The 19,384-nt window shown below is 47.4% G+C and overlaps 1 protein-coding gene across 7 annotated transcripts in view; it reads left to right on the forward strand.

The window, feature by feature from the left end:
* Positions 1-388: 388 nt before the first annotated feature.
* Positions 389-19,384, forward strand: part of LOC129858544 (RING finger protein 44-like) — a 52,081-nt gene continuing 33,085 nt past the window's right edge. Inside the window, exons 1-5 of one of the 7 annotated variants that reach the window (XM_055927858.1) lie at positions 390-725; positions 1,209-1,291; positions 10,814-11,011; positions 12,179-12,404; positions 12,895-13,053. In XM_055927858.1, coding sequence (XP_055783833.1) covers positions 10,905-11,011; positions 12,179-12,404; positions 12,895-13,053 — 492 coding nt within the window. In that variant the 5' untranslated portion in view covers positions 390-725; positions 1,209-1,291; positions 10,814-10,904. The other 6 variants (XM_055927860.1, XM_055927855.1, XM_055927859.1 and 3 more) reach the window with 6 other exon arrangements.

A 19,384-nucleotide genomic window follows, 5' to 3' on the forward strand; every position in this document is an offset into this window, starting at 1 on the left:
GATCTCCTGTGTGACACCTGACTTGTTTGCCCCAAATGAGCAAAAACCTAGACATTCACTTGGGAAGCCAGCCTAAAATCTTCAGGTCTCGTCTCAGACAAGGCTAAGTGTGGTTCCTAGTCCCGACCACCTCCGTTGGGTGTAGTTGTAGCGTAATACTATAGGGATGTTCTACAACATTATTGGAAGGATACCAATGACCATCGTGCACCTGATAGTGAAGTTGCATTGGTACAAACTAAAACAAAGGAGCATATCAAGTCAAAATCCCTTAGATATGAGGCCATTGACCTACTTATAGACAAGTGATCTTGACAGGCGACACATGACATTGGGGATATTACGCTGAAACACTCATACTGTCATTACGGTAAAGCAGACAGGATGGAGTGCGCTCTCTCAAATGCGCCCAAATGGGGGTAAACCGTTTACTGCGAACCCTCAAAACAAGTGTCAGGGTGCTCTACCAGCTATGTACAATCAGCTGGAGTATATTGTGATTACAATTTTTGCGGCGTTTAGTCATAAATCCCGTGTAGGATGTTGGTTTCAGGTGTTTTGTAATACAAGGTATAATGTATGTACCTTTCTTTACAATAGTGGTGAAATCCACGGAATGTTCCACATAGGAACAGCTGACGACAATGCCGCACCGAAAATATGAACGAGATATGAAGGATTACAAGGAGTATCATTAAATCAAATGTTTGCTAATTAACAACCAGGTAACGATATTTATCACGTTGTCTAGACAGTTTGCATAGATGTTCTGTTCCTGTTTGCGTGCTAGCTTAGCTTAGCTGGGTCGCAGTTTTTCCAGGGACTGCGTTGGGCTTCGCTGTCTGTCTTTTCCCCCCAGCCTGCCTTGAGCCCCTCCTTGTTTTCTATTTTGCTAGGAGAGAGTAATGTTTACATTCGGCATAGGAAACGGGGTCTATCCTTACGCTATCTCCCACTTCCCGAACCGGTGTTATGTCCTGTAAAAGATGGTTAGAACATCCCAATAAGGATGCATTGGTCTCCTTCCCCCTTATATTAATATTCCCGTCTGCAACGTTGCAGTGTTTTTATCTGCAGTGAAGCAATCAGACAGCCAGGCCTGACGTGCAGATGCTCAGACATAATCCATGATGCAATGTTTCTGGGCAAAATATATGTATGCTGGATCAATATACTTAAAAAAGATATACTTTATTTATTTGGTTTAGGCAATTCTCAATGTCTGTCGCTCCCGTTACTGGCCCACTTCACTGTATTCCACAGATAAATATCCTGTGCAAGCACCACTATAGTGAGTACCTTTTACATGCACAGTAATAATTCGATATTAAAGTGATTATGTAATAGTCATGTAAACGCATTACTCTGTGTATCTTAATCCGTGTAAGGTCAAAAATCGAAGTAAACATACGCCGATTAAAACACCTGATTTTCTGAGCAATCTTTGGAAATATTAGGACATGTAAAACCCCCTAAATGGCGTTCCAACTGTGTATTTGATCTGCGCATGTGCTAACACCAAGCAAGCCTCTCTCTATAGAGTACCACAGTGTGAGTCATAAACACCATAACACCTGGCGGTCAAACAAGGAAATGGTTCCAATCGTTTTTCCACCATTCATTTTTCCCACACTTAAAATTAGGGCTGTGCTTTGTGTAGGCTTACCCTGGCGTGCCGTTTTGATAACTATGTAAATCTCTCTCGGACAAGGTGACTTTTATCAATCAATATTTACTCTCGGATTCGAAAATTCTAATGTTTTGCTCCATTTTTTATTTTTTTATTTTAAGTTAGTTAAAAACAAAATCTTATTTTCAATGACACCTAGGAACAGTGGGTTAACTGCCTTATTCAGGGGCAGAACAACAGATTTTTACCTTGTCTATCTGTGATTGACTAGTTATATGCAGCATCATAACCTGATGTTACTGACTAACTAGCAAGGTGTGCTAACATAACTAGCTAGCAAGGTGTGCTAACATGACTAGCTAGCAAGGTGTGCTAACATGACTTGCTAGCAAGGTGTGCTAACATGACTTGCTAGCAAGGTGTGCTAACATGACTAGCTAGCAGGGTGTGCTAACATGACTAACCTAGCAGGGTGTGCTAACATGAATAACCTAGTAGGGTGTGCTAACATGACTAACCTAGCAGGGTGTGCTAACATGACTAACATAGCAGGGTGTGCTAACATGACTACCTAGCAGGGTGTGCTAACATGACTAACCTAGCAGGGTGTGCTAACATGACTACCTAGCAGGGTGTGCTAACATGACTAACCTAGCAGGGTGTGCTAACATGACTAACATAGCAGGGTGTGCTAACATGACTAACCTAACAGGGTGTGCTAACATGACTAACATAGCAGGGTGTGCTAACATGACTAACATAGCAGGGTGTGCTAACATGACTACCTAGCAGGGTGTGCTAACATGACTAACCTAGCAAGGTGTGCTAACATGACTAACCTAGCAGGGTGTGCTAACATGACTAACCTAGCAGGGTGTGCTAACATGACTAACATAGCAGGGTGTGCTAACATGACAAACCTAGCAGGGTGTGCTAACATGACTAACCTAGCAGGGTGTGCTAACATGACTAACCTAGCAGGGTGTGCTAACATGACTAACATAGCAGGGTGTGCTAACATGACAAACCTAGCAGGGTGTGCTAACATGACTAACCGAGTAGGGTGTGCTAACATGAATAACCTAGTAGGGTGTGCTAACATGACTAACATAGCAGGGTGTGCTAACATGACTAACCTAGCAGGGTGTGCTAACATGACTAACCTAGCAGGGTGTGCTAACATGACTAACCTAGCAGGGTGTGCTAACATGACTAACCGAGTAGGGTGTGCTAACATGACTAACCTAGCAGGGTGTGCTAACATGACTAACCTAGCAGGGTGTGCTAACATGACTAACCGAGTAGGGTGTGCTAACATGACTAACCTAGCAGGGTGTGCTAACATGACTAACCTAGCAGGGTGTGCTAACATGACTAACCGAGCAGGGTGTGCTAACATGACTAACCTAGCAGGGTGTGCTAACATGACTACCTAGCAGGGTGTGCTAACATGACTAACCTAGCAGGGTGTGCTAACATGACTACCTAGCAGGGTGTGCTAACATGACTAACCTAGCAGGGTGTGCTAACATGACTAACCTAGCAGGGTGTGCTAACATGACTAACCTAGCAGGGTGTGCTAACATGACTAACCTAGCAGGGTGTGCTAACATGACTAACCTAGCAGGGTGTGCTAACATGACTACCTAGCAGGGTGTGCTAACATGACTAACCTAGCAGGGTGTGCTAACATGACTAACCTAGCAGGGTGTGCTAACATGACTAACCTAGCAGGGTGTGCTAACATGACTAACCTAGCAGGGTGTGCTAACATGACTAACCTAGCAGGGTGTGCTAACATGACTAACCTAGCAGGGTGTACCTAGCAGGGTGTGCTAACATGACTAACCTAGCAGGGTGTGCTAACATGACTAACCTAGCAGGGTGTGCTAACATGACTAACCTAGCAGGGTGTGCTAACATGACTAACCTAGCAGGGTGTGCTAACATGACTAACCTAGCAGGGTGTGCTAACATGACTAACCTAGCAGGGTGTGCTAACATGACTAACCTAGCAGGGTGTGCTAACATGACTAACCTAGCAGGGTGTGCTAACATGACTAACCTAGCAGGGTGTGCTAACATGACTAACCTAGCAGGGTGTGCTAACATGACTAACCTAGCAGGGTGTGCTAACATGACTAACCTAGCAGGGTGTGCTAACATGACTAACCTAGCAGGGTGTGCTAACATGACTAACCTAGCAGGGTGTGCTAACATGACTAACCTAGCAGGGTGTGCTAACATGACTAACCTAGCAGGGTGTGCTAACATGACTAACCTAGCAGGGTGTGCTAACATGACTAACCTAGCAGGGTGTGCTAACATGACTAACCTAGCAGGGTGTGCTAACATGACTAACCTAGCAGGGTGTGCTAACATGACTAACCTAGCAGGGTGTGCTAACATGACTAACCTAGCAGGGTGTGCTAACATGACTAACCTAGCAGGGTGTGCTAACATGACTAACCTAGCAGGGTGTGCTAACATGACTAACCTAGCAGGGTGTGCTAACATGACTAACCTAGCAGGGTGTGCTAACATGACTAACCTAGCAGGGTGTGCTAACATGACTAACCTAGCAGGGTGTGCTAACATGACTAACCTAGCAGGGTGTGCTAACATGACTACCCTAGCAGGGTGTGCTAACATGACTAACCTAGCAGGGTGTGCTAACATGACTAACCTAGCAGGGTGTGCTAACATGACTACCTAGCAGGGTGTGCTAACATGACTAACCTAGCAGGGTGTGCTAACATGACTAACCTAGCAGGGTGTGCTAACATGACTAACCTAGCAGGGTGTGCTAACATGACTAACCTAGCAGGGTGTGCTAACATGACTACCCTAGCAGGGTGTGCTAACATGACTAACCTAGCAGGGTGTGCTAACATGACTAACCTAGCAGGGTGTGCTAACATGACTACCTAGCAGGGTGTGCTAACATGACTACCTAGCAGGGTGTGCTAACATGACTACCTAGCAGGGTGTGCTAACATGACTAACCTAGCAGGGTGTGCTAACATGACTACCTAGCAGGGTGTGCTAACATGACTACCTAGCAGGGTGTGCTAACATGACTACCTAGCAGGGTGTGCTAACATGACTACCCTAGCAGGGTGTGCTAACATGACTAACCTAGCAGGGTGTACCTAGCAGGGTGTGCTAACATGACTACCCTAGCAGGGTGTGCTAACATGACTAACCTAGCAGGGTGTGCTAACATGACTACCCTAGCAGGGTGTGCTAACATGACTACCTAGCAGGGTGTGCTAACATGACTACCCTAGCAGGGTGTGCTAACATGACTAACCTAGCAGGGTGTGCTAACATGACTAACCTAGCAGGGTGTACCTAGCAGGGTGTGCTAACATGACTACCTAGCAGGGTGTGCTAACATGACTAACCTAGCAGGGTGTGCTAACATGACTAACCTAGCAGGGTGTGCTAACATGACTACCTAGCAATGAGTACTAGCAGATAGTAGCTCTGGACTGCATGTTTTTTTTCTTTTTGGAAAAGTTTTATTGTTGCATTTCCTTTAAAACAGCTCATATATTTTTGCACATCATTTTATACACATAAAAACGGCAAAAAAAAGCATAAAAAACAGTATTTGAATATTACATTTAAATTTGTTAAAAAGTACAAGTTGTTAAAAACAATAGAAACAACCATGAATAAAAGTACTTTTTCTTGTAAAAAACATAAAATTCTGTAAAAGCCATTTAAAATGTGTACAAATTATTTAACAAAGGTAAAACATTTAAGACATGCAAAACATGTTAGTCACTTTTTTAAAAGGCTGTCTTCGGTCCTTTGTACAGGAAGGGGGTGAGTCCTTATCAAACTCGCCTCCTCCTGATTCCTCCTTACAAGCAAAAATTAAAGCAGGAAGCTCCAGTGACTCAGTCATAAAAAAGTGGTCAGATGAAGCAGATGCTAAACTACAGGGCTGTTTTGCTAGCACAGACTGGAATATGTTCCGGGATTCTTGCGATGGCATTGCGGAGTACACCACATCAGTCACTGGCTTCATCAATAAGTGCATCGAGGACGTTGTCCCCACAGCGACTGTACGTACATACCCCAACCAGAAGCCATGTATTACAGGCAACATTCGCACTGAGCTTAAGGGTAGAGCTGCCGCTTTCAAGGAGTGGGACTCTAACCCGGTGGCTTATAAGAAATCCCGCTATGCCCTCCGACGAACCATCAAACAGGCAAAGCGTCAATACAGGACTAAGATCGAATCGTACAACACCGGCTCTGACGCTCGTTGGATGTGGCAGGGCTCGCAAAATATTACAGACTACAAAGGGAAGCACAGCCGCGAGCTGCCCAGTGACACGAGCCTACCAGACGAGCTAAATAACTTCTATGCTCGCTTTGAGGCAAGTAACACGGAAACATGTATGAGAGCATCAGCTGTTCCAGACGACTGTGTGATCACGCTCTCCGCAGCCAATGTGAGTGAGACCTTTGAACAGGTCAACATTCACAAAGCTGCAGGCGTAACAGTATAGCTTCTGTCCCTCTCCTCGCCCCTACCTGGGCTCGAACCAGAGACCCTCTGCACACATCGACAGTCACCCTCGAAGCATCGTTACCCATCGCGCCACAAAAGCAGCGGCCCTTGCAGAGCAAGGGGAACAACTACTTCAAGGTCTCAGAGCGAGTGATGTCACCGATTGAAAGGCGCGCACCACCGCTAACTAGCTAGCCATTTCACATCAGTTACACAGGGCCAGAAGGATTACCAGGACGTGTACTCCGAGCATGCGCTGACCAACTGGCAAGTGCGTTCACTGACATTTTCCACCTCTCCCTGTCTGAGTCTGTAATACCAACATGTTTCAAGCAGACCACCATAGTCCCTGTGTCCATGAACACTTAGGTAACCTGCCTAAATGACTACCGACCTGTAGCACTCACGTCTGTAGCCATGAAGCGCTTTGAAAGGCTGGTCATGGCTCATATCAACACGTTTATCCCAGAAACCCTAGACCCACTTCAATTTGCATACCGCACCAACAGATCCACAGATGATGCAATCTCTATTGCACTCCACACTGCCCTTTCACACCTGGACAAAAGGAACACCTATGTGAGAATGCTATTCATTGACTACAGCTCAGTGTTCAACACCATAGTGCCCTCAAAGCTCATCACTAAGCTAAAGGCCCGTGGGACTCAACATCTCCCTCTGCAACTGGATCCAGGACTTCATGACAGGCCGCCCCCAGGTGGTAAGGGTAGGTAACAACCCATCCCCCACGCTGATCCTCAACACGGGGGGCCCCTCAGGGATGCGTGCTCAGTCCCCTCCTGTACTCCCTGTCCACTCATGACTGCACGACCAGGCACGACTCAAACACCATCATTAAGTTTGCTGATGACATAACAGTGGTAGGCCTGATCCCCGACAACGATGAGACAGCCTATAGGGAGGTCAGAGTCCTAACCGTGTGGTACAAGGACAACAACCTCTCCCTCAACATGAACAAGACAAAGGAGATGATTGCGGACTACAGGAGGACCGAGCAACCCCCCATTCTCATCAACGGGGCTGTAGTGGAGCAGGTTGAGAGATCAAGTTCCTTGACGTCCACATCACCAACAAACTAACATGGTCCAAGCACACCAAGGCAGTTGTGAAGAGGGCATGACAAAACCTATTCCTCCTCAGGAGACTGAAAAGATTTGGTATGGGTCCTCAGATCCTCAAAAGGTTTTACAGCTGCACCATCGAGAGCATCCTGACGGGTTGCATCACTGCCTGGTATGGCAACTGCTCGGCCTCCGACCGCAAGGCACTACAGACGGTAGTACGTACGGCCCAGTACATAACCAGGGCCAATCTTCCTGCCATCCAGGACCGCTATACCAAGTGGTGTCAGAGGAAGGCCCTAAAAATTGTCAGACTCCAGCCACCCTAGTCGTAGACTGTTCTCTCTGCTACCGCACGGCAAACGGTACCAGAGTGCCAAGTCTACATCCAAGAGGCTTCTAAACAGCTTCTACCCTCAAGCCATAAGACTCACGAACAGCTAATCAAATGTCTACACAGACTATTTGCATTGCCCCCCCCCCCCCCCCTTCTACGCTGCTGCTACTCTGTTATTATCTTATGCATAGTCACTTTAATAACTCTTACTACATGTTACCTCAATTACCTCGACACCGGTGCCACCGCACATTGACTCTGTACTCGTACCCCCTGTATATAGCCCTGTTATTGTTATTTACTGTTGCTCTTTAATTATTTGTTATTTTTATCTCTTACTTTTTTTTGTTTAATTTTCCTAACTACATTGTTTGTTAAGGGCCTGTAAGTAAGCATTTCACTGTAAGGTCTACACCTGTTTGAATTTGGTGCATGTGACAAAAGTTTATTTGATTTTTGAAATCACTAAAACCAAATGGAAACAGTGTAGAAATGAGAATCGACCTACATTCATTGTTTTCTTGACCATGTACAACTCGCTAATAATCACTGAAATAACAGCTAGACAGTCAGGGAGCATTGAAAATGCCAAAAAAACAATGGGTAGAGGACAATATTTTGCACATTTTGACAGCGAGGAAATCTAACAAATTTTCAGTGCAGTCCTCCAGACCTCGTTGAATACCAAATGTTTGACACACGTGGTATAGTATTTCTCAAAACTTATTTGGGATCGGTGTCTCTTCCGCGGGACTGTTGAGCTAACGTAGGCTAATGCAATTAGCATGAGGTTGTAAGTAACAAGAAAATGTCCCTGGACATAGACATATCTGATATTGGCAGAAAGCTTAAATTCATGTTAATCTAACTGCACTGTCCAATTTACAGTAGCTATTACTGTGAAAGAATACCATGCTATTGTTTGAGTGCACAATTTTTAACATTAAAAGTTATTAATATAAAAATTAGGCACATTTGGCCAGTCTTGATACAAAATTTGGAACAGAAATGGAACAGTTCATTGGATCAGTCTTTAAAAAAATATGTATATACTGCTGCCATCTAGTGGCCAAAGTCTAAATTGCACCTGCTGTGGCCTTTCTCTTGCATTTAACAAAAAATACAAAATAAAGTTTTTTTATTTTATTTGTATAATATTTTACCAGATCTATTGTGTTATATTACCCTACATTCCTTTCACATTTCCACACAACTCAGTGTCTCCTTTCAAATGGTACCAAGAATATCCATAACCTTGCTCCAGGGCCTGAGCTACAGGCAGTTAGATTTGGGAATGTCATTTCAGACGAAAATTTGAGAAAAAAAGGGGAAAACCTAAAGAGGTTAGAAGCTGTACCTAGTTTAGTTTTACAGCATCAAAGTTGTGTCTGTGCCAGACCTATATGTCTTTTTGATTTGTAGTGTAACGACCCTGGGTTTATAAGCGCGGAAATCGACTCTGCCGCTCTAGCATGCTTTTGCGGCACAGTCGATAGCGCGCCGGACCTCGGGCTAGAAGGTCGAGGGTTCGAGACCTGCTCCCTGCTGTTTCATTACAGTATGTATTTGTGATCAAGAATTCTTATCCCCACAGGATGTGAATAGTTTATTTGGGATACAATGTAGCTATAAAGCATACTTGGATTCGGCCTTGCCTACAGTTTGTGATTGGTGTTAACACTCGGGCAGAGGAGAGGTGGATTCGTCAAAAACAACGCTGTCCAAGGCGCTCCGTGACAATAACACGCGTGAAGGAAAGGTGCCTATTACATTTATCGTAATTAATCATTCTAAACGAAGCATTCGTTAGAAAAATAATATACCAGCTTGTATTTATTTAGACACCTGGACGGACTGTGCAATAACGTTAGATAGCAAATAGGCTATCCACTAGCATAACACAGCCTGCGAACGTTAACCAATTAAGTTAGCCATAAGGTATATAACCTCAGTCCGTGCATCTCTCGTCTTCTGAGTTGAGACTAAAGCAAGTTCGCTTAAGGTGGCTAACTAGTTAAGCATTCTCAGCTAACTAAAAGGAAAACATTATTAACGATGCTAGGCAGGTTAGCTATCACGCTAATCATGTTCCTTTTATGCATTTGGCTATTGATAGCTAGCATATTTGCGAAATATGATTTGAAAAGCTTGATTCTTTTGTGCAACACGCACACTACAAAAATGTGGTTGACAGTGGACGGCTTTCTTGGTTTATATAACAGCTAGCTAGCGCCTGTGTCCATTGCAAGCAATGCCTTTGTGCTTTTTGAGGCTAAATGCGTTAGCATCATGGAATCTCAGCCATGCAACTGTAAATGAAAATAGAAGTGTAACGTTGCATGCCTGTCTCATTAAAACGTGAAACGAATATGTTATTGGTACTTATTTAGCTAACTCCTCGTCCTTTGTTGTTGCTTTGTTTCTCCCTGAGCACATGGCTTTCCTTGTTTTTGTTTGTTCGCTACAGCGCCCCCTATTTACGAATTTATGACTTTAAATAGTCCGGCGTGTGTTTCTATTTTTGTTTTACTTATAGATTTTTGGGCCAATCAGATCATCTCTGAAAACATCTGTTGTGAATAAATCTGACGTGATTGGTCAAAGGACCAATTAGTGGAAAACATCCGAATTGGGCTACCTGTGTAAATACCTTGCACGTATAGCTAGCTATAGTCAGTAGCTATACATTTGTCATTTAGCAGATGCTCTTATCCAGAGTGACTTAGTGTAGTATATATATATATTTTGTTTGGTCTGATAGAATATGTTTTACATCTTAAAGGTGCAGTGAAAGTTCTGTTTTTCTGGGTTTTTTTTCTCATATTGTACAACAGCAGATGTTGTAACACTGTAAAAGTGTGAAAACATTTGATCAGATGTAGTTCTGCACAGGACCTTCTAATCGGCAGGTTTGCGTGGGCGGGAGTTTCAGCTTTCCAATGGTGACATCACCATGTGTCAAACTGGTCAATAGACCAATAACAAAGAGTTCCAAACCTCTCTGCCAATAACAGCTAGTTTTCAGTTCTCCACTCCCAGACAGTCCTAGCTAAATTCTTGCTTGAGAAATAGTTATTTTTGCAAGCTTTTATTGGAAATCTGTTACACTAAGGTACCTAATTGTTACCCAGAAATGATTTTATATATAGACACACGCACACATTTAAAATCAACCTCAGTTTTGCGTATCCAGGCTAGTGAGTGTGGTTGGGTAGCTAATAGTGTTTTATTTTCAGGGTAAAGCCAGAGGTTAGAAGGCACACGTGCCTCCAGCACCCCTGCTCTCCTCTTCCAGAGTGTGACTCGTCGGTCCCCACGACGTCACCAATGCGACCATGGGAAATAGCAGTGAATAGGCGGCCACCGACAGCCCCCTTGAACCAGAGGAGGTTCCTAGGAGAGCCCTGCAACACCCCAGTGCACCTCAGGAGAAGGTGAATAGTACTCCCTTAGTATTCTGTGTGTTCCAAATGGCACCCCTTACCCTATACAGTACACTACCCTATAGAGCCCTGCAACACACCAGTGCACCTCAGGAGAAGGTGAATAGTACTCCCTTAGTACTCTGTGTGTTCCAAATGACACCCCTTACCCTATACAGTGCACTACCCTATAGAGCCCTGCAACACACCAGTGCACCTCAGGAGAAGGTGAATAGTACTCCCTTAGTACTCTGTGTGTTTCAATTGGCACCCCTTACCCTATACAGTACACTACCCTATAGAGCTCTGGTCAAAAGTAGTGCGCTATATAGGGAATAGGGATACATTTGGGAAGGACCCACACCCTCTTTAACATGTTTAAAAAAAAAATCAACTGTCATCATGGGATAATGAGCCATCCATCCTGAGGTTTCCTGAATAGTGTGTTCTGGTCTACTACATTTACATTTAAGTCATTTAGCAGACGCTCTTATCCAGAGCGACTTACAAATTGGAAAGTTCATACATATTCATCCTGGTCCCCCCGTGGGAATTGAACCCTGGTCCCCCCCGTGGGAATTGAACCCACAACCCTGGCGTTGCAAGCGCCATGCTCTACCAACTGAGCCACACTGAGCCACACGGGACCTACTACATAGGGTTTAGGAATCATTTGTGCCGTATTCAAGGACCAACTACCCAGACAGCGCTTCTTCTTTAACTGTATTTGATAAACTACTGTCATAGTTTACATGAACTGAAGAAAAGCATCATACATTTTTAAAAATGCTTATAGAATTGTATGGAGTGTTATATTGAAAAAGAATGTAAATTGTCTTAAGTATATCCCAAACAGTTCATGTTAATTGTCTATGCATGGTATCCTTGATGTTTCACGGTGTGCTTACTTGAGGTTCCAGACCCCCCCAAAAATACAAAAAGGCGACCACCATCCCTTTTGGATTCTAGCTGTTGTTTAGGGACCCCCCCCCCCCCCCCCCCAACTAAACTTCTCTAACTTGTGATATTCATAAACATGTTTTAGTGTCAAATAACATTACATTACATTAAAGACAATCTTAAGTATATCCTAAATAGATCATTGGATACACTTAAAAAAAAAAAATAATACATGGTATGCCTGATGTTTTACGGTGTGCTACCTTGATGTTCCTGCAGCCCGCCAGTGAGACGACAGTGGGGGAGTCGAGACCGACCGGTTGTACTCCACAGCGCCTTGCTCCAGGACTTCCACCACCCTCTCTTCTCCCAGCAACATCAGCAGGTTCTTTTAGATGAGTCCAGACAATACAGCCACGCCAGTGCACCGCCACGCATGCTTCACCCTGCCGCACACCCACCTCAGCATCAACAGACCCCCGTCATGGTGGAGCTACACGACCAGGTACGTAGGTACCACACCGCTGTAGTAGTGGGGGAACCCTATTCCCTTTGGGGCCCCTGGTTAAAAGTACTGCACTTAATAGGGTACCATTTGGAACATAATCAAAATGAAAAGACTAGAGAAGAATGTGCGCCTTTACTTTCATTACTTTCAGAGTGTATGTTGAACAAGGCAGTTATAACCCACTTCTTCCCCGGTAGGCCGTCATTGTAAATAACAATGTGTTCTTAACTGTCTTGCCTAGTTTAAATAAATGTTAAATTAAAATGTTGTGGTTTAGTGAATTAAAAAATTCACACTGGTTTAAGATCTGTGCCAGATGTGAGTTATTTATGGCGTCTGTTAGGCTCTATGATACTATGAGCTTTGGAGAAAGATGATCCACAGAACAGTTTTGAAAATGAGACGTCACTGTTACGTTTTGTCTTTTAAAGTTGTTTGGAAAATGGACTGAATCGTTGTTTTCTCTCTTGTACTAATATTGCACCAGGGATCCGTTCCCATCTCTTACACTGTTACCACGGTGACGACGCACGGTTTCCCCATCCACGCCGGGCAACCTCTCCCAGGGTGCAACAGTCAGCAGCTCCCAGCATGCTCGGTAATGTTCAGCGGACAGCTCTCTCTGCTCTGCTGCCTTCCTCCTCCTGTGAGTTTGAAAAGGAAGAGCTGGAATGTCAGTGACGTCCATGTCAGCAACGCACCATACCCACTGTTACCACACCGCTTCCTACGCACCGTACCCACTGTTACTACACCGCTTCCTACGCACCGTACCCACTGTTACTACACCGCTTCCTACGCACCATACCCACTGTTACTACACCGCTTCCTACGCACCGTACCCACTGTTACTACACCGCTTCCTACGCACCGTACCCACTGTTAATACACCGCTTCCTACGCACCGTACCCACTGTTACTACACCGCTTCCTACGCACCGTACCCACTGTTACTACACCGCTTCCTACGCACCGTACCCACTGTTACTACACCGCTTCCTACGCACCGTACCCACTGTTACTACACCGCTTCCTACGCACCGTACCCACTGTTACTACACCGCTTCCTACGCACCGTACCCACTGTTAATACACCGCTTCCTACGCACCGTACCCACTGTTACTACACCGCTTCCTACGCACCGTACCCACTGTTAATACACCGCTTCCTACGCACCGTACCCACTGTTACTACACCGCTTCCTACGCACCGTACCCACTGTTACTACACCGCTTCCTACGCACCGTACCCACTGTTACTACGCCGCTTCCTACGCACCGTACCCACTGTTACTACACCGCTTCCTACGCACCGTACCCACTGTTACTACACCGCTTCCTACGCACCGTACCCACTGTTAATACACCGCTTCCTACGCACCGTACCCACTGTTACTACACCGCTTCCTACGCACCGTACCCACTGTTAATACACCGCTTCCTACGCACCGTACCCACTGTTACTACACCGCTTCCTACGCACCGTACCCACTGTTACTACACCGCTTCCTACGCACCGTACCCACTGTTACTACGCCGCTTCCTACGCACCATACCCACTGTTACTACACCGCTTCCTACGCACCGTACCCGCTGTTAATACACCGCTTCCTACGCACCGTACCCACTGTTACTACACCGCTTCCTACGCACCGTACCCACTGTTACTACACCGCTTCCTACGCACCGTACCCACTGTTAATACACCGCTTCCTACGCACCGTACCCACTGTTAATACACCGCTTCCTACGCACCGTACCCACTGTTACTACACCGCTTCCTACGCACCGTACCCACTGTTAATACACCGCTTCCTACGCACCGTACCCACTGTTACTACACCGCTTCCTACGCACCGTACCCACTGTTAATACACCGCTTCCTACGCACCGTACCCACTGTTAATACACCGCTTCCTACGCACCGTACCCACTGTTAATACACCGCCTCCTACGCACCGTACCCACTGTTAATACGCCGCTTCCTACGCACCATACCCACTGTTACTACACCGCTTCCTACGCACCGTACCCACTGTTAATGCACCGCTTCCTACGCACCGTACCCACTGTTAATGCACCGCTTCCTACGCACCGTACCCACTGTTAATGCACCGCTTCCTACGCACCGTACCCACTGTTAATACACGGCTTCCTACGCACCGTACCCACTGTTAATACACCGCTTCCTACGCACCGTACCCACTGTTAATACACCGCTTCCTACGCACCGTACCCGCTGATAATACACCGCTTCCTACGCACCGTGCCCGCTGTTAATACACCGCTTCCTACGCACCGTGCCCGCTGTTAATACACCGCTTCCTACGCACCATACCCGCTGTTAATACACCGCTTCCTACGCACCGTACCCGCTGTTAATACGCCGCTTCCTACGCACCGTACCCGCTGTTAATACACCGCTTCCTACGCACCGTACCCACTGTTAATACACCGCTTCCTACGCACCGTACCCACTGTTACTACATCGCTTCCTACGCACCGTACCCACTGTTAATACACCGCTTCCTACGCACCGTACCCACTGTTAATACACCGCTTCCTACGCACCGTACCCACTGTTAATACACCGCTTCCTACGCACCGTACCCACTGTTAATACACCGCTTCCTACGCACCGTACCCACTGTTAATACACCGCTTCCTACGCACCGTACCCACTGTTACTACACCGCTTCCTACGCACCGTACCCACTGTTACTACACCGCTTCCTACGCACCGTACCCACTGTTAATACACCGCTTCCTACGCACCGTACCCACTGTTAATACATTGCTACCTACACACCATAACCACTCCAGCCACACTAGCTAGCATACCTCAGCAACCCATCATACCACTACCAACCAAGGGTTAGAACTGGTTCAGGGGGAACAGAACCAAAAACTGGAAAATAACAAGATTATTTGAGGATCAGAACCCAAATCGAAAACAAAAGTGATCTAAACTGTTCCGGAACAGAATCGTTATTTTAAAAGCCTGGGAACCGGTTAATAACAATTTTTTTTAGTCCCACAAAAATCACAAACAAAGCGTCTATGCAAATCCCTCACTCTGTCACTCAGAAACTTATTCCAGCGTCTGCCTGCCAGCTGGAAAGCTCCTCCCCTCTGAAGCTTAGGTTACTGTAGCCCCTCCCCCTCTGAAGCTTAGGTTACTGTAGCCCCTCCCCCTCTGAAGCTTAGGTTACTGTAGCCCCTCCCCCTCTGAAGCTTAGGTTACTGTAGCCCCTCCCCCTCTGAAGCGTAGGTTACTGTAGCCCCTCCCCCTCTGAAGCGTAGGTTACTGTAGCCCCTCCCCCTCTGAAGCGTAGGTTACTGTAGCCCCTCCCCCTCTGAAGCGTAGGTTACTGTAGCCCCTCCCCCTCTGAAGCGTAGGTTACTGTAGCCCCTCCCCCTCTGAAGCGTAGGTTACTGTAGCCCCTCCCCCTCTGAAGCGTAGGTTACTGTAGCCCCTCCCCCTCTGAAGCGTAGGTTACTGTAGCCCCTCCCCCTCTGAAGCTTAGGTTACTGTAGCCCCTCCCCCTCTGAAGCGTAGGTTACTGTAGCCCCTCCCCCTATGAAGCGTAGGTTACTGTAGCCCCTCCCCCTCTGAAGCGTAGGTTACTGTAGCCCCTCCCCCTCTGAAGCGTAGGTTACTGTAGCCCCTCCCCCTCTGAAGCGTAGGTTACTGTAGCCCCTCCCCCTCTGAAGCATAGGTTACTGTAGCCCCTCCCCCTCTGAAGCGTAGGTTACTGTAGCCTACTGATGACATTACAGGTGTATTTCAGAAATTAGGGAGATATGTTTAATTGGATAAGAATGGATTTACTTTTTTTAACTATAGTATATTAACTAACATTATCACGTTTCAAATTGGATTTATTAACTTCAAGAAGGTAGGATGTGTTTTAAATGTTATTGCTGCTCTGCACACATAAGCTTGTTAGCTAGCTAGCTTCTCTGGTCAAACATTAAACCAACTCAGATATTCAAAGTTTCTCCATAGAAGCCACTCCTCCCTAGGTATAATTGTGTGGGCCTAATTCAGATAACGATGTCATAAGAAGATGCCCAGCGCTGCAAGGCAAGCTTCCTCCATCCTCTCTTGCCCTCTCCTTCAGTTGCATCTCGCGCCCTACATGGTCAGCACAGTGTGTGTTTATTTTTCATTATGATTCAACTCGGCCGTTAATGCAAAATACAATGTGCTCTTAACGACTTTCCTATACACATTAAATTGCTTACCCACTCCACAGCAAGCTGTTCTATCTGCACTGATTGGTGAAGCCATTTAATGTAGCGCTAAATGTAAAATAAATATATTATATATATGTATTTCTAGTTTTAAAAAGGAAAAGAACGATATAAACCAGTACTTCTTTGTGGGTTCAAACCGGTTCAGAACTTTATTTTGTCAAAACAGTGAAACGGAACTAAAAAATAATGCTTCTGTGCAGACCGAAACGATTGGAAAATAATTTTGGTTCCAACCCCTACTACCAACACACGCCACTCAACCACTGACACACGCCACTCAAACGCCGACAACACGCCACTCAACCGCCGACAACACGCCACTCAACCGCCGACAACACGCCACTCAACCGCCGACAACACGCCACTCAACCGCCGACAACACGCCACTCAACCGCCGACACACGCCACTCAACCGCCGACACACGCCACTCAACCGCCGACAACACGCCACTCAACCGCCGACAACACGCCACTCAAATGACGACAACACGCCACTCAACGGCCGACAACACGCCACTCAAATGACGACAACACGCCACTCAACGGCCGACAACACGCCGCTCAACGGCCGGCAACACGCCGCTCAACCCCCGGCAACACGCCGCTCAACCCCCGGCAACACGCCACTCAACCGCCGACAACACGCCACTCAACCGCCGACAACACGCCACTCAACCGCCGACACACGCCACTCAACCGCCGACACACGCCACTCAACCGCCGACAACACGCCACTCAACCGCCGACAACACGCCACTCAAATGACGACAACACGCCACTCAAATGACGACAACACGCCACTCAACGGCCGACAACACGCCGCTCAACCCCCGGCAACACGCCGCTCAACCCCCGGCAACACGCCGCTCAACCCCCGGCAACACGCCGCTCAACTCCCGACAACACGCCGCTCAACGGCCGGCAACACGCCGCTCAACCCCCGGCAACACGCCGCTCAACCCCCGGCAACACGCCACTCAACCGCCGACAACACGCCACTCAACCGCCGACAACACGCCACTCAACCGCCGACACACGCCACTCAACCGCCGACACACGCCACTCAACCGCCGACAACACGCCACTCAACCGCCGACAACACGCCACTCAAATGACGACAACACGCCACTCAACGGCCGACAACACGCCACTCAAATGACGACAACACGCCACTCAACGGCCGACAACACGCCGCTCAACCCCCGGCAACACGCCGCTCAACCCCCGGCAACACGCCGCTCAACTCCCGACAACACGCCGCTCAACGGCCGGCAACACGCCGCTCAACCCCCGGCAACACGCCGCTCAACCCCCGGCAACACGCCGCTCAACCCCCGGCAACACGCCGCTCAACTCCCGACAACACGCCGCTCAAACCCCGACAACACGCCGCTCAACGGCCGGCAACACGCCGCTCAACCCCCGACAACACGCCGCTCAACTCCCGACAACACGCCGCTCAACGGCCGACAACACGCCGCTCAACTCCCGACAACACGCCGCTCAACGGCCGGCAACACGCCGCTCCACCCCCGACAACACGCCGCTCAACGGCCGGCAACACGCCGCTCAACTCCCGACAACACGCCGCTCAACGGCCGGCAACACGCCGCTCAACGGCCGGCAACACGCCGCTCAACGGCCGGCAACACGCCGCTCAACCGCCGACAACACGCCGCTCAACGGCCGGCAACACGCCGCTCAACGGCCGGCAACACGCCACACCACCGCCGACAACACGCCACTCCACCGCCGACAACACGCCACACCACCGCCGACAACACGCCACTCAACCCCCGACAACACGCCGCTCCACCGCCGACAACACGCCGCTCCACCGCCGACAACACGCCACTCCACCGCCGACAACACGCCACTCCACCGCCGACAACACGCCATACCACTTCAGTCGTTCACTGTCGATGTAGCACCCCTTCCGACACTGTCTTTCTCATGCTGTTTAGCAGCGCCATATTTGCTAATATTCTTGACATCATTGCATCTGAGCTGTGGACATATTCACTCTTGTTCGTGTGTTGGTGTGGCGTAAGGATTGGCCCGTAGATGGCCGGTAATACCCATAGATCATAGAGTAATACCCATAGATCCTAGAGTCATACCCATAGATCCTAGAGTCATACCCATAGATCCTAGAGTCATACCCATAGATCCTAGAGTCATACCCATAGATCCTAGAGTCATACCCATAGATCCTAGAGTCATACCCATAGATCCTAGAGTCATACCCATAGATCCTAGAGTCATACCCATAGATCCTAGAGTCATACCCATAGATCCTAGAGTCATACCCATAGATCCTAGAGTCATACCCATAGATCCTAGAGTCATACCCATAGATCCTAGAGTCATACCCATAGATCCTAGAGTCATACCCATAGATCCTAGAGTCATACCCATAGATCCTAGAGTCATACCCATAGATCCTAGAGTCATACCCATAGATCCTAGAGTCATACCCATAGATCCTAGAGTCATACCCATAGATCCTAGAGTCATACCCATAGATCCTAGAGTCATACCCATAGATCCTAGAGTCATACCCATAGATCCTAGAGTCATACCCATAGATCCTAGATCTATGGGTATGACTCTAGCCTTTTATGACTCTAGCCTTTTAGTCCATAGATTATTATAACTTTACTGCTTTGATTTATGTAGAATTGGTTTCTTGAGGACGGCCCTGTCGGTCTTGTTCT

Source organism: Salvelinus fontinalis, chromosome 6, assembly GCF_029448725.1.
Source record: "Salvelinus fontinalis isolate EN_2023a chromosome 6, ASM2944872v1, whole genome shotgun sequence".
Taxonomy (NCBI): domain Eukaryota; kingdom Metazoa; phylum Chordata; class Actinopteri; order Salmoniformes; family Salmonidae; genus Salvelinus; species Salvelinus fontinalis.